Genomic DNA, 13,495 nt, shown 5'->3' on the forward strand with positions numbered 1-13,495 from the left:
TGGTGTGCGGTGAAGGACCTGCGATGATGTCGCGGTCTTGTGATTGGTCGCGAGACCGGTCATGTGACCGCTCACGTGACCGCGACGTCATAGAAGGTCCTGCACACACACAGCATCTATAGGAACGGACGCCGCTGAGGAGATCCGCTGTCTGCAGGTGAGTATAAGAATTTTTTTTATTATTTTTAAACATTCTATCTTTTACTATAGATGCTGCATAGGCAGCATCTACAGTAAAAAGTTGGTCACAAGTGTGACCTACCTGTCAGTTTTCCAAGCGATGCTACAGATCGCTTGGAAAACTGTCATGAATCCCCAATGGCTAGGGATAGCACAGGACAAGCAAAGTATAACAAAATATCGGACGAGCTCTAGGGTGATGGAACCTGGGCTGACCGCTGCCCTACGCCTGACAAACGCAACTAGAGATAGCCAGGGAGCGTGCCTACGTTGGTTCTAGACGCCACGCACCAGCCTAAGAGCTAACTAGTACTGCAGAGAAAACAAGACCTCACTTGCCTCCAGAGGAATTAACCCCAAAGGTATAGTTGCCCCCCACATGTATTGACGGTGAAATGAGAGGAAGGCACACACATAGAGATGATGTATATAGCTTTAGCAAATAGAGGCCCGCTGAAAACTAGAAAGCAGAATGATACAAAAGGGGACTGAGCGGTCAGCAAAAAACCCTAATCAAAAAAAAAAAACCATCCTGAGATTACAAGAACCCATGTGCCAACTCATGGCACATGGGGAGAACCTCAGTCCACTAGAGCAACCAGCTAGCATAGAGACATTCTAAGCAAGCTGGACCAAAAACCAAACAACTGAAAATCAGCACTTAGCTTATCCTGAAAGATCTGGGAGCAGGTAGGCAGGAACCAAACAGAGCACATCTGAACACATTGATAGCCGGCAAGGGAAATGACAGAAAGGCCAGGTAAAATAGGAAACACCCAGCCTCTGATGGACAGGTGGAAACCAAAGGCCGCAACCCACCAAAGTCACCCAGTACCAGCAGTAACCACCAGAGGGAGCCCACCAACAGAATCCACAACAGTACCCCCCCCTTGAGGAGGGGTCACCGAACCCTCACGAGAACCCCCAGGGCGATCAGGGTGAGCTCTATGGAAGGCGCGGACCAAATCAGTCGCGTGAACATCGGAGGCGACCACCCAGGAATTATCCTCCTGACCATAACCCTTCCACTTAACCAAATACTGGAGTTTGCGTCTGGAAACACGAGAATCCAAGATCTTTTCAACAACATACTCCAATTTTCCCTCCACCAGCACCGGAGCAGGAGGCTCGACCGAAGGAACAACGGGCACCTCATACCTCCGCAACAACGACCGATGGAACACATTATGAATAGCAAACGATGCTGGGAGATCCAAACGAAAAGATACAGGGTTAAGAATCTCCGAGATCCTATAAGGACCGATGAACCGAGGCTTGAACTTAGGAGAAGAGACCTTCATAGGGACAAAACGAGAAGACAACCACACCAAGTCCCCAACAAGAAGTCGGGGACCCACGCGGCGACGGCGATTAGCAAACTGCTGAGTCTTCTCCTGAGATAACTTCAAATTGTCCACCACCTGATTCCAAATCTGATGTAGCCTGTCCACCACCACGTCTACTCCAGGACAATCCGAAGATTCCCCCTGACCAGAGGAAAAACGAGGATGAAACCCCGAATTACAAAAAAAAGGAGAGACCAACGTGGCAGAACTAGCCCGATTATTAAGAGCAAATTCGGCCAGTGGCAAAAAAGCAACCCAGTCATCCTGATCAGCAGAAACAAAACACCTCAAATAAGTTTCCAAGGTCTGATTAGTTCGCTCCGTCTGGCCATTCGTCTGAGGATGGAATGCAGACGAGAAAGACAAATCAATGCCCATCTTGGCACAAAACGTCCGCCAAAATCTAGACACAAACTGGGATCCCCTGTCAGAAACGATATTCTCCGGAATCCCATGCAAACGAACCACGTTCTGAAAAAACAAAAGAACCAACTCAGAGGAGGAGGGTAACTTAGGCAAGGGCACCAAATGAACCATCTTAGAAAAGCGGTCACACACAACCCAGATAACGGACATTTTCTGTGAAACCGGGAGATCAGAAATAAAATCCATGGAAATGTGCGTCCAAGGCCTCTTCGGGATGGGCAAAGATAACAACAACCCACTAGCCCATGAACAGCAAGGCTTAGCTCGAGCACACACTTCACAAGACTGCACAAAGGTACGCACATCCCTAGACAAGGAAGGCCACCAAAAAGACCTGGCCACCAAATCTCTTGTACCAAATATTCCAGGATGACCAGCCAACACAGAAGAATGGACCTCGGAGATGACTCTACTGGTCCAATCATCCGGAACAAACAGTCTTTCTGGTGGACATCGATCCGGTTTATCCACCTGAAACTCCTGCAATGCACGTCGCAAGTCTGGGGATACGGCGGACAATATTACCCCATCCCTAAGGATACCAGCAGGCCCAGTGTCTCCAGGAGAATCAGGCACAAAACTCCTGGAAAGAGCATCTGCCTTCACATTCTTTGAACCTGGCAGGTATGAAACCACGAAATTGAAACGAGAAAAAAATAATGACCAACGAGCCTGTCTAGGATTCAAACGCCTGGCAGACTCAAGGTAAATAAGATTCTTGTGATCAGTCAAGACCACCACGCGATGTTTAGCACCCTCAAGCCAATGACGCCACTCCTCAAATGCCCACTTCATGGCCAAAAGCTCCCGATTACCCACATCATAATTGCGCTCGGCGGGCGAGAATTTTCTAGAGAAGAAAGCACATGGCTTCGTCACCGAGCCATTAGAACTTCTCTGTGACAAAACCGCCCCCGCTCCAATCTCGGAAGCATCAACCTCCACCTGAAAAGGAAGTGACACATCTGGTTGACACAACACAGGAGCAGAAGAAAACCGGCGCTTAAGTTCCCGAAAGGCCTCCACGGCCGCAGGAGACCAATCAGCAACATCAGCACCCTTTTTAGTCAAATCAGTCAAAGGTTTAACAATACTGGAAAAATTAGCAATGAACCGACGATAAAAATTAGCAAACCCCAAGAACTTCTGAAGGCTCTTAACAGATGTAGGTTGTGTCCAGTCACAAATAGCCTGAACCTTAACGGGATCCATCTCAATAGTAGAAGGAGAAAAAATGTACCCCAAAAAAGAAATCTTCTGGACTCCGAAGAGACACTTTGAGCCCTTCACAAACAGAGAATTGGCCCGCAAAACCTGAAACACCTTCCTGACCTGTAGAACATGAGACTCCCAGTCATCAGAAAACACCAAAATATCATCCAAATACACAATCATAAACTTATCCAGATATTCACGGAAAATATTGTGCATAAAGGACTGAAAGACTGACGGAGCATTGGAGAGTCCAAAAGGCATTACCAAATACTCAAAATGGCCCTCAGGCGTATTAAATGCGGTTTTCCACTCATCACCCTGTTTTATCCGCACCAGATTATACGCACCACGAAGATCTATTTTAGTGAACCACCTAGCCCCCTTAATGCGAGCAAACAAATCAGTAAATAATGGCAATGGATACTGGTATTTGACTGTAATCTTATTCAGAAGGCGATAATCTATACAAGGCCTCAGGGAACCATCTTTTTTTGCCACGAAAAAAAAACCAGCTCCCAGAGGGGACGAAGATGGACGAATATGTCCCTTTTCCAAGGACTCCTTAATATAATTCCGCATAGCAGTATGCTCTGGCAGTGACAGATTAAATAAACGACCCTTAGGGAACTTACTGCCAGGAATCAATTCTATAGCACAGTCACACTCTCTATGAGGAGGGAGCGAATTGAGCTTAGGCTCCTCAAAAACATCCTTATAATCTGACAAAAACGCAGGGATCTCCGAAGGAGTCGATGAAGCGATAGAAATCGGAGGTGCATACTCATGAACCCCCTGACATCCCCAGCTTAGCACAGACATTGTTTTCCAGTCCAGGACAGGATTATGAGTTTGTAACCATGGCAGACCAAGCACTAGTACATCATGTAAATTATACAGTACAAGGAAGCGAATCACCTCCTGATGAACGGGAGTCATGCGCATGGTCACTTGTGTCCAATACTGCGGTTTAGTCATAGCCAATGGTGTAGAATCAATTCCCTTCAGAGGAATAGGAACTTCCAGAGGCTCTAGACTAAAACCGCAGCGTTTAGCAAATGACCAATCCATAAGACTCAGGGCAGCGCCTGAATCCACATAGGCATCGACGGAAATGGAAGACAGTGAAAAAATCAGAGTCACAGACAAAATGAACTTAGACTGCAGAGTATCAATGGCAAAAGATTTATCAACCCTTCTTGTGCGTTTAGAGCATGCTGATATAACATGAGCTGAATCACCACAATAAAAACACAAACCATTTTTCCGCCTATAATTTTGCCGTTCACTTCTGGACTGAATTCTATCACATTGCATAGTCTCAGGTGCCTGTTCAGAAGACACCGCCAACTGGTGCACGGGTTTGCGCTCCCGTAAACGCCGATCAATCTGAATGGCCATAGCCATAGACTCATTCAGACCTGTAGGCGCAGGGAACCCCACCATAATATCCTTAATGGCCTCAGAAAGACCATTTCTGAAGTTTGCAGCCAGGGCGCACTCATTCCACTGAGTAAGCAACGACCATTTCCGAAATTTCTGACAATATATTTCCGCTTCATCATGCCCCTGAGAGAGGGCTAATAAAGCCTTTTCAGCCTGAATCTCTAGGTTAGGTTCCTCATAGAGCAATCCCAATGCCAGAAAAAACGCATCCACACTGAGCAACGCAGGATCCCCTGGTGCCAATGCAAATGCCCAATTCTGAGGGTCGCCCCGTGGGAACGATATAACAATCTTGACCTGTTGAGCAGGGTCTCAAGAGGAGCGAGATTTCAAAGAGAGAAACAATTTACAATTGTTCCTGAAATTCAGGAAGGTAGATCTATCTCCAGAAAAAAACTCTGGAATAGGAATTCTAGGTTCAGACATGGGAGTGTGAACAACGAAATCCTGTATGTTTTGAACCTTTGCCACGAGATTACTCAGGCTGGAAGCCAAACTCTGGACATCCATGATAAACAGCTAAGATCAGAGCCATTCAAGGGTTAAGAGGAGGTAAGAAGCAGCTAGACAGCAATTAAGGGCTAGGCAGCAAAACTCTGAAGGAAAAAAAAAAAAAAAAATTTCCTTGAACACTTCTTTTCCTCCTGCTTCAGCCCAAACAATTAACACTTTGTTGGCCGGCTATACTGTCATGAATCCCCAATGGCTAGGGATAGCACAGGACAAGCAAAGTATAACAAAATATCGGACGAGCTCTAGGGTGATGGAACCTGGGCTGACCGCTGCCCTACGCCTGACAAACGCAACTAGAGATAGCCAGGGAGCGTGCCTACGTTGGTTCTAGACGCCACGCACCAGCCTAATAGCTAACTAGTACTGCAGAGAAAACAAGACCTCACTTGCCTCCAGAGGAATTAACCCCAAAGGTATAGTTGCCCCCCACATGTATTGACGGTGAAATGAGAGGAAGGCACACACATGGAGATGATGTATATAGCTTTAGCAAATAGAGGCCCGCTGAAAACTAGAAAGCAGAATGATACAAAAGGGGACTGAGCGGTCAGCAAAAAACCCTAATCAAAAAAACCATCCTGAGATTACAAGAACCCATGTGCCAACTCATGGCACATGGGGAGAACCTCAGTCCACTAGAGCAACCAGCTAGCATAGAGACATTCTAAGCAAGCTGGACCAAAAACCAAACAACTGAAAATCAGCACTTAGCTTATCCTGAAAGATCTGGGAGCAGGTAGGCAGGAACCAAACAGAGCACATCTGAACACATTGATAGCCGGCAAGGGAAATGACAGAAAGGCCAGGTAAAATAGGAAACACCCAGCCTCTGATGGACAGGTGGAAACCAAAGGCCGCAACCCACCAAAGTCACCCAGTACCAGCAGTAACCACCAGAGGGAGCCCACCAACAGAATCCACAACAGAAAACTTTAGCATTCTGCAAGCTAATTTCGCTTGCAAAATGCTAAAAAAACGCGAAAAAAACGGGAAAAAAAGCGCAAAAAAATGTGGATTTCTTGCAGAAAATTTCCAGTTTTCTTCAGGAAATTTCTGCAAGAAATCCTGACGTGTGCACATACCCTGAGAGTGACAACAAAGAGAAACATTGTTTACAGTGACTGGCCAGTTACCTTCAGTTCCCTTCTGGTTCACTTCTGGTTTTAATTCTAAATTAATCTTCACACTTCTAGGACACACTTATAGGAATCACACTGCAGACTAAAGGCCCCGTCTCACATAGCGAGATCGCTAGCGAGATCGCTGCTGAGTCACTAGTTTTGTGACGCAACAGCGACCTCAGTAGCGATCTCGCTATGTGTGACACGTACCAGCGATCAGGCCCCTGCTGTGAGATCGCTGGTCGTGTCGGAATGGCCTGGACCTTTTTTTGGTCGTTGAGGTCCCGCTGACATCGCTGAATCGGTGTGTGTGACACCGATCCAGCGATGTCTTCACTGGTAACCAGGGTAAACATCGGGTTACTAAGCGCAGGGCCGCGCTTAGTAACCCGATGTTTACCCTGGTTACCAGCGTAAATGTAAAAAAAAAAAAACAGTACATACTCGCCTTTCGGTGTCCCTTGCCGTCTGCTTCCTGCTCTGACTGACTGCCGGCCGGAAAGTGAGAGCAGATCACAGCAGTGACGTCACCGCTGCGCTCTGCTCTCACTGTACGGCGGCTCAGTCAGAGCAGGAAGCAGACGGCAAGGGACACCGAAAGGCGAGTATGTACTGTTTGTTTTTTTTTGGTAACCAGGGTAAACATCGGGTTACTAAGCGCGGCCCTGCGCTTAGTAACCCGATGTTTACCCTGGTTACCCGGGTGCTGCAGGGGGACTTCGGCATCGTTGAAGACAGTTTCAACGATGCCGAAGTTGTTCCCCTGATCGTTGGTCGCTGGAGAGAGCTGTCTGTGTGACAGCTCCCCAGCGACCACACAACGACTTACCAACGATCACGGCCAGGTCGTATCGCTGGTCGTGATCGTTGGTAAATTGCTATGTGAGACGGGGCCTTAAAGTCATTGCAGACTTGTGCTATGCAATATATGTACAACTAAGTGCATTCAGGTGTGAAGCAGAGAGGAGTGGTGTCTGCTCATCTTGGTCTGAGAATTAAGGGTGGACCAGATGCATACAATCAAGCCCAAGTAAACAACGTCATAAATAACACTGGGTAAGCTGGGGTTAGCTGAAAGTCATACCATGTGAATGCTAGGAGCAGTGGAAAGTCTGTGTGGAAAGTTGGGTGATGTACTATGTGCACTTCATAGACAGACAAGGCAGGAGAGCTGGGTGCATGAACATACCTGTAGGAAGAATAGACATGCTGGTTAGAGTGCGATGGTGGCAGATAGCAGGGCACAGTCTGTATACATTCTTCTGGTTTTAATTCTAAATTAATCTTCACACTTCTAGAACACACTTATAGGAATCACACTGCAGACAGAGACAATCATGCAGAGTAGTCTAAAGAACCGCCCCAGGGATCCTGTGAGCAACGTCTCCTTGTAGAGACCTTAAAATGTAGGCCCATATCTCTGGAGCTGTATGGCCAATTTACAAAAAAAAAAATCAAACCAAGCCAAAACATTGTTTGGGGAGCAGTAGGGTTAAAGTAACACCGCTCACTTTTGACCTGGTGGTTGGCCTTTTTATATCATTATTCTCATCTTTAGACATTCTCACTTAACCACAGGATAAAACTTGTCGGTAGGTCAATGACTGACCACATTTACCCCAATCGATTCCAAAAAAAATGGGGTTCTAAAAAGCCCTTCTGAATAGAGCTCTATTCATCTCCTATGGTAATGCCAGATATAGCTGAGAATATTGGTGGACCTTTTCTGGCTGTTCCATAGAGAATGAATGGAGCATTGGTGCACACACCTGGCCTCATCTCCATTCAGACAGGACATTTCAGAGCCTTGTTCTAGGGATCGTTCGTATTCCCACCAATCAGTAAGTTATCACCTATACTGTGAATAACTTCTAAAGATGGAAATAACCCTTTTAGGTGACAATATACATAAGAAAAAAAAAAAGTCGGATGAACCATAGTATCTCTGATGGTATTCGGGAGTGAAGGATTGGGCATGTGAATTCAAAATTCCGCTTCTTATGTTTACAAGGAGATAACCCTTTGCTGGAGGCTCATCTCGCTCTTGTGCACTGCCATTCTAGTCCTATTATATGGGACCGACGGAGAGATGACTGTTGAGTGCAGCACTCGGCTATCTCCATCATTGACGTAGCCTTTGGCTGTAGCAGTTGCGTGCCTATATGACTGTGCCCCCCCTTCCCCAATTTTAATGTGGTCTACAGTCTCCTATTTTGGTGACTGGTTGGGTTCCCAATGGTCAGACCACTATCTGTAAAGCCATATTCGGGGAATAATTGGTGACTTGTTAGGACTGGATCATTTCCTACTCTATTGAGGTGTCAGTCAAATCCGTTATTTGTGAATCATCCCCCAAAAATTAAACAACGTTGCAGGACAATATTGGTCTTTCTGAATGGGGCAGTCTTCTCTTGTGTTGGGGTGACATTGTTGCGTCCGGCCCAAGGCCTACTGGAGACTTTACTGGTGGGCCGTTTGGACCATGTTGCTGAGATAAGGCTATTTTGATGGATTCCTGTCCAGTTCTTCCAGGCATTTGTTAAAAAAGAAAGTTAGAACATGTTCTTGGAATAGCTGCAGTTAGGAGTCAGATTCCAGTTCATTTCCTTCTATCATTTATTAGGACACATTAATCTGGGTTTTATTATCTGCAGCTATGAAATGTAACATCAGTGTGATGAATTGTTGCCTTCACAAAGCTCTGATTCCCCTCATTGTTCCTGCGTTTAGCCATCAACTCGATCAGTGAAGAGAGTGCACACGTTTGGGAAAAGGGAATATTCTATTAAGAGGGACCCCAACTCTCCGGTGGTGATTCGGGGCTGGCTGTATAAACAGGTTAGTGAATGCCAAGACTGTCCGATAAATGTCTAGAAATGTAAAGATCGTGTCCAACCCATCGCACTGTCAGAGGTGGAATGTTTTCCTCTATAAAGTCTAGTTTTTTCTTTATTTTGTGGGCTTTTTTGTAGTCCAATGAGAATTTTTATTCATTAGTTCAGCATTTAAAGGGAATCTGTTGTTAGGATCAGCCCCCCTAAGCCGTCTTTATGGGCATGTAGGTCATGGAAAGCTGAATAAAATGATACCTTGATACCTACAACCCGATTTCTTATTCCAGTGAAATCCATATTTCTCTTAATATGTAAATGAGCAGATAAGATCTCTGGGCCAGAAAGCTTCGTCCCATCGCAGATATCAAGGGATCATTTTATTCAGCTTCCTATGACCTTCATGCCCATATAGACGGCTTAGGAGATGGATCCTACTGACAGATTCCCTTTAGATATAAAATATTACTTTTCTTTTTTTTTTTTTTTTTATAATGTAGTTTAAATGCTGAAAATGTAATAAGGCCAGATTCACACACCTATGTTTTGCAGTCCAAGTATGGGCCACAATGCAGGTCTTCTGACCCAAACTTGTCATCCTCATTTATGCCTGAGGTTGTCAAGTTTTGGTTGTGTCATGTAATGGCGGTAAGAATTAAGTGTTACATTTAGGTGCTGAACCAACTAATAAAGATATTTTATAGATTACAGAAAAAACTAAACTAGGCACAAGTATTAAAGAGTTTAAGGAGATTAAAGAGTCTTTGCTCTTATTTTAGTCTGTCTGCACCCCTGAGCATGCTATTTGTTTGTTTTAACGTATAATAGACATTTGTTATTAATAACAATAATAACACAGAAAATATAAATAAATATATATATATATATATATATATATATATATATATATATATATATATATATATATATATATATATATATATATATATATATATATATATATATATATATATATATATATATATATATATATATTTGTATTATTTTCTCCCCCATATGGTTCCAGAGCTATTTCCCTGTTTTTAATTAGTGGAAATTTTTCTATATATACGTACCTTGTGTCCGGATCCCAGAATTCCAAGCGGCGGAAGTTCACTGACCTCCATATTGGGACACCCAAGTGATGGGTGTCTCAATATGGAAACTGTTGGTGGTACCAGCCTCTTGTATGGTACCACCAGCGGAACACCGTCACACCACACACACCATACACACCTTACGCACCACACACAAACAGACTGTATACGCCGTACGCAGCCTCTTGCGCCGTACCACCGTTGTGAACACGCCGCCACCGGGATGATTCACTGAGTGCCGCCATCTTTGTACAGGAGGAGCGCATGCACAGTGTTAATGTGACCGCCGCTATCTGTCTGCACAAACACGGTGGTGGTCTGATTTACTGCGCCTGCGTGAATACCGCGCAGGTGCATTGAATCATTCGGCTGATCCTGGCGGCAGATTCGCGACGTGTCTACAGGCAGAGGAAGCCGGTCACATTAAAGGGATTTTCCCACGAACGAAAGTTCATTTTTGACTGTGTCTGACCGTGTACGGAGCATACCACAGCTCCTGGGCAGGGGAGGAAGCAAAAGACAATACTGACATTACAGCAGGGGATCACAGAGGATTCATTTTGTCAGGTAAAATATTTTACTGACTGTTTTTAAACAATATTTTACCTCACAAAATGTATCCTCTGCAATCTCCTGCTGTAATGTCAGTATTGTCTTTGAGGGGAGAACACAGAACAGGAAGGAGAGGGATGGGGGGGGGTAGCACATGGGGTAGACAGGTCAAAGAAGAGAGCACAGACAGGAGAACTCAGCACATGGGGAAAGACAAGGGATATCTCTGGAACCGTATATCTGCTAAAACAAAACAAAAAAAACTTGCATACACTGGGGAGCAACTTGAATAAAATGGGAGCAAAAACTGCACTGTTGATAGGTCCCCTTAACACCCAAATGTTCAGCTCAGTGGTTTGTGACAGGCGCTGTGTTCCTCTAGTGGTATTTTTGTAAATTGCATGAAGTATAAATGCAATTTTATAAATAAATGGTAAAAACTTTTTATATTTGAAAATGTAAGAAATGCAAGTGTTCTACACTCTTCTAGAAACTGCAGTAAATCTGCATTATGAGCGAGGCGACCTCCAATGTGAGTGCTTGTCCTCACCGTCGTCTTTCTTGCAGGACAGTGCCGGCTTACGTCTGTGGAAGAGGCGGTGGTTCGTGCTATCAGAATTCTGCTTGTTTTACTACCGAGGTAACGAAGAGCCTCCTCGTCAGAATCTCCCAATATTGCTTCTTTTATCCTGCGGTCATCATCTTGTTTCCTATGTACATTCTTGCAGACAGCAGAGAGGAGACCGTCCTGGGCAGCATTTTATTACCAAGCTATGAGATCTTGCCGGCCAACCCAAGAGAAGTAAAAAACAGAAGATTCAGTTTTAAGGTCTGCCGCAGTTGCCTTCTCATAGACATATTATTTGGGGTCAGCACTACATGGACACGTAGTGCCGCCATTTCATAGTATTAATAATCTCCAACCTTTCAGGCAGAACATCCCGGCATGAGAACCTATTATTTTGGAGCCGACACTCAGGAAGACATGAATGCCTGGATCCGCGCCATGAATCAATCTGCTCTGGTCGTCGGTGACAATAAAAATAAGTACGAATATTGTGTGACCGAACATTGTGCGTGTACAGGAGCTATCTGAGACTTGTGGACTGATCGGTTACTGTAGCTTCACGTTGGCTAGCAGACAGAATCGTATGAATGAATGTGATGAGTGAACGAAGAAATGTTAGCAGACTGTGGAAAGAAAAGATCTAGTCGGAGGAAGTGAATCCTGTCAGTACGTGTGTATTAGAGAACAGTCGGTGTGATGTTCCTGTCTCACAATGGGACTGTCAGAGACATGGTTTCATGTTAAGGGCGAAACATTTAGAATGATGTAGACAACCCCAGATTAGGGTTGAGCGACTTTTGCTTTTTTAGGATCGGGTCTCGTGAAACCCGACTGTCTCGAAAGTCGGATCGTGTGAAATCGGCCGATTATTGTGAAAAGTCGGGGGCCAACCGAAACACGAAACCCAATGCAGGTCAATGGGGATTTTTTTTTTTTTGTTCTCTCCCCCTCTCCCTCTCTCCCCCTCTCTCCCTCTCTCTCCCTCTCTCTCCCTCTCTCTCCCTCTCTCTCTCTCTCTCTCTCTCTCTCTCTCTCTCTCTCTCTCTCTCTCTCTCTCTCTCTCTCTCTCTCTCTCTCTCCAAAGTTTGTGTTTCACTGTGCAAATCGCTATGTCCCAAACGTTAAGATGGCGGTTTTACCCCCTGTGACGCCGCACAAAGCAAGCCGGAACCTATGTCATCACGCTGCCCACACTCCTTCATTAGCTGAAAAAATGGCGGGGAAAGCGTCATATGAAACGCGACTTTGGCGCGAAGATCGCCGACCGCATGGCCAATCCCACATTGGGATCGGGTTTCATGAAACCCGACTTTGCTGAAAGTCGTCGACTTTTGAAAATGTCCGATCCGTTTCGCTCAACCCAACCCCAGATGAATCTACGTGCGAAACATTGAAGGAAGCACCACCTGCCCTAGTGATTGGTTATGAATGGACTTTCCTGGAAAACTTCATGAATTCCTGAGGGCAAAGAGTCTAAAATAGTGGTAGTTGTTTGGAAAGTTCTTCCATAGATCGGAAAAAGTTATCACCTATCCGTGTGAAGGGCGACCACATGTTTGTTGGTGGAGGTCTGACCATTGGGACCTGCAACGGTCAAGAGAATTGAGAATTTTTATCCCCATTACAAAATGGAGCAGCAGGTCAGATACCGAACTACTGCTCCATTCATGCTCTGCCTGAAAAGGCAAAGCCCAGTGCATTTTAGCCCCACAGAGAATGAATGGAGCGGCGGTTCGCCATTCACATTGCTACTCCATTCTAATATTGATAAGTTACTCGTTCTACTGATTGGTGCTGATCCCTGCGGTCAGACCACTAACAATCAAGAATTTTTTTTTTGGGGTGGTTGGAATTGGGGGCTTGTATGTATCAAGCAGTGAAGCCACGTAAAGAATAGACCAAGTCACTTCCTTTGACTGCTTTACAAATGTAAAGTGGTTAAAAGATGATAGAGATGGAACATACGCATGGCGAATTGTTTTTACATTGCCGTCTGTCCGTTCATTCTTTTTACCGTTCGAGCACTTTTTTGGTTATGAAGTGTACGTGACTGAAAAAGACAGTGTGCACATACCCTTGCTGCGCTCTCGCAAAACGGTTGACATGTCGAGAACGTTGCACCCAGCCAGACTCTACTCTGCGCTGATGAGGGGTAAACACCCCGACACAAGGCTGGGTGTAGATTATTTGCCATTTATCCCTG

The 13,495-nt window shown here is 45.2% G+C and overlaps 1 protein-coding gene across 10 annotated transcripts in view; it reads left to right on the plus strand.

The window, feature by feature from the left end:
* The window catches only part of PLEKHA4 (pleckstrin homology domain containing A4), a 95,848-nt gene that overhangs the window by 66,007 nt on the left and 16,346 nt on the right, over positions 1 to 13,495 (plus strand). For all 10 annotated transcript variants that reach the window (XM_077259522.1, XM_077259526.1, XM_077259530.1 and 7 more), the window contains exons 3-6: positions 8,975 to 9,082; positions 11,292 to 11,364; positions 11,453 to 11,553; positions 11,656 to 11,771. In XM_077259522.1, the coding sequence (XP_077115637.1) occupies positions 8,975 to 9,082; positions 11,292 to 11,364; positions 11,453 to 11,553; positions 11,656 to 11,771 (398 nt within the window). The remainder of the gene's footprint in view (positions 1 to 8,974; positions 9,083 to 11,291; positions 11,365 to 11,452; positions 11,554 to 11,655; positions 11,772 to 13,495) is intronic.

Source organism: Ranitomeya variabilis, chromosome 4 (assembly GCF_051348905.1).
Source record: "Ranitomeya variabilis isolate aRanVar5 chromosome 4, aRanVar5.hap1, whole genome shotgun sequence".
Taxonomy (NCBI): Eukaryota; Metazoa; Chordata; class Amphibia; order Anura; family Dendrobatidae; genus Ranitomeya; species Ranitomeya variabilis.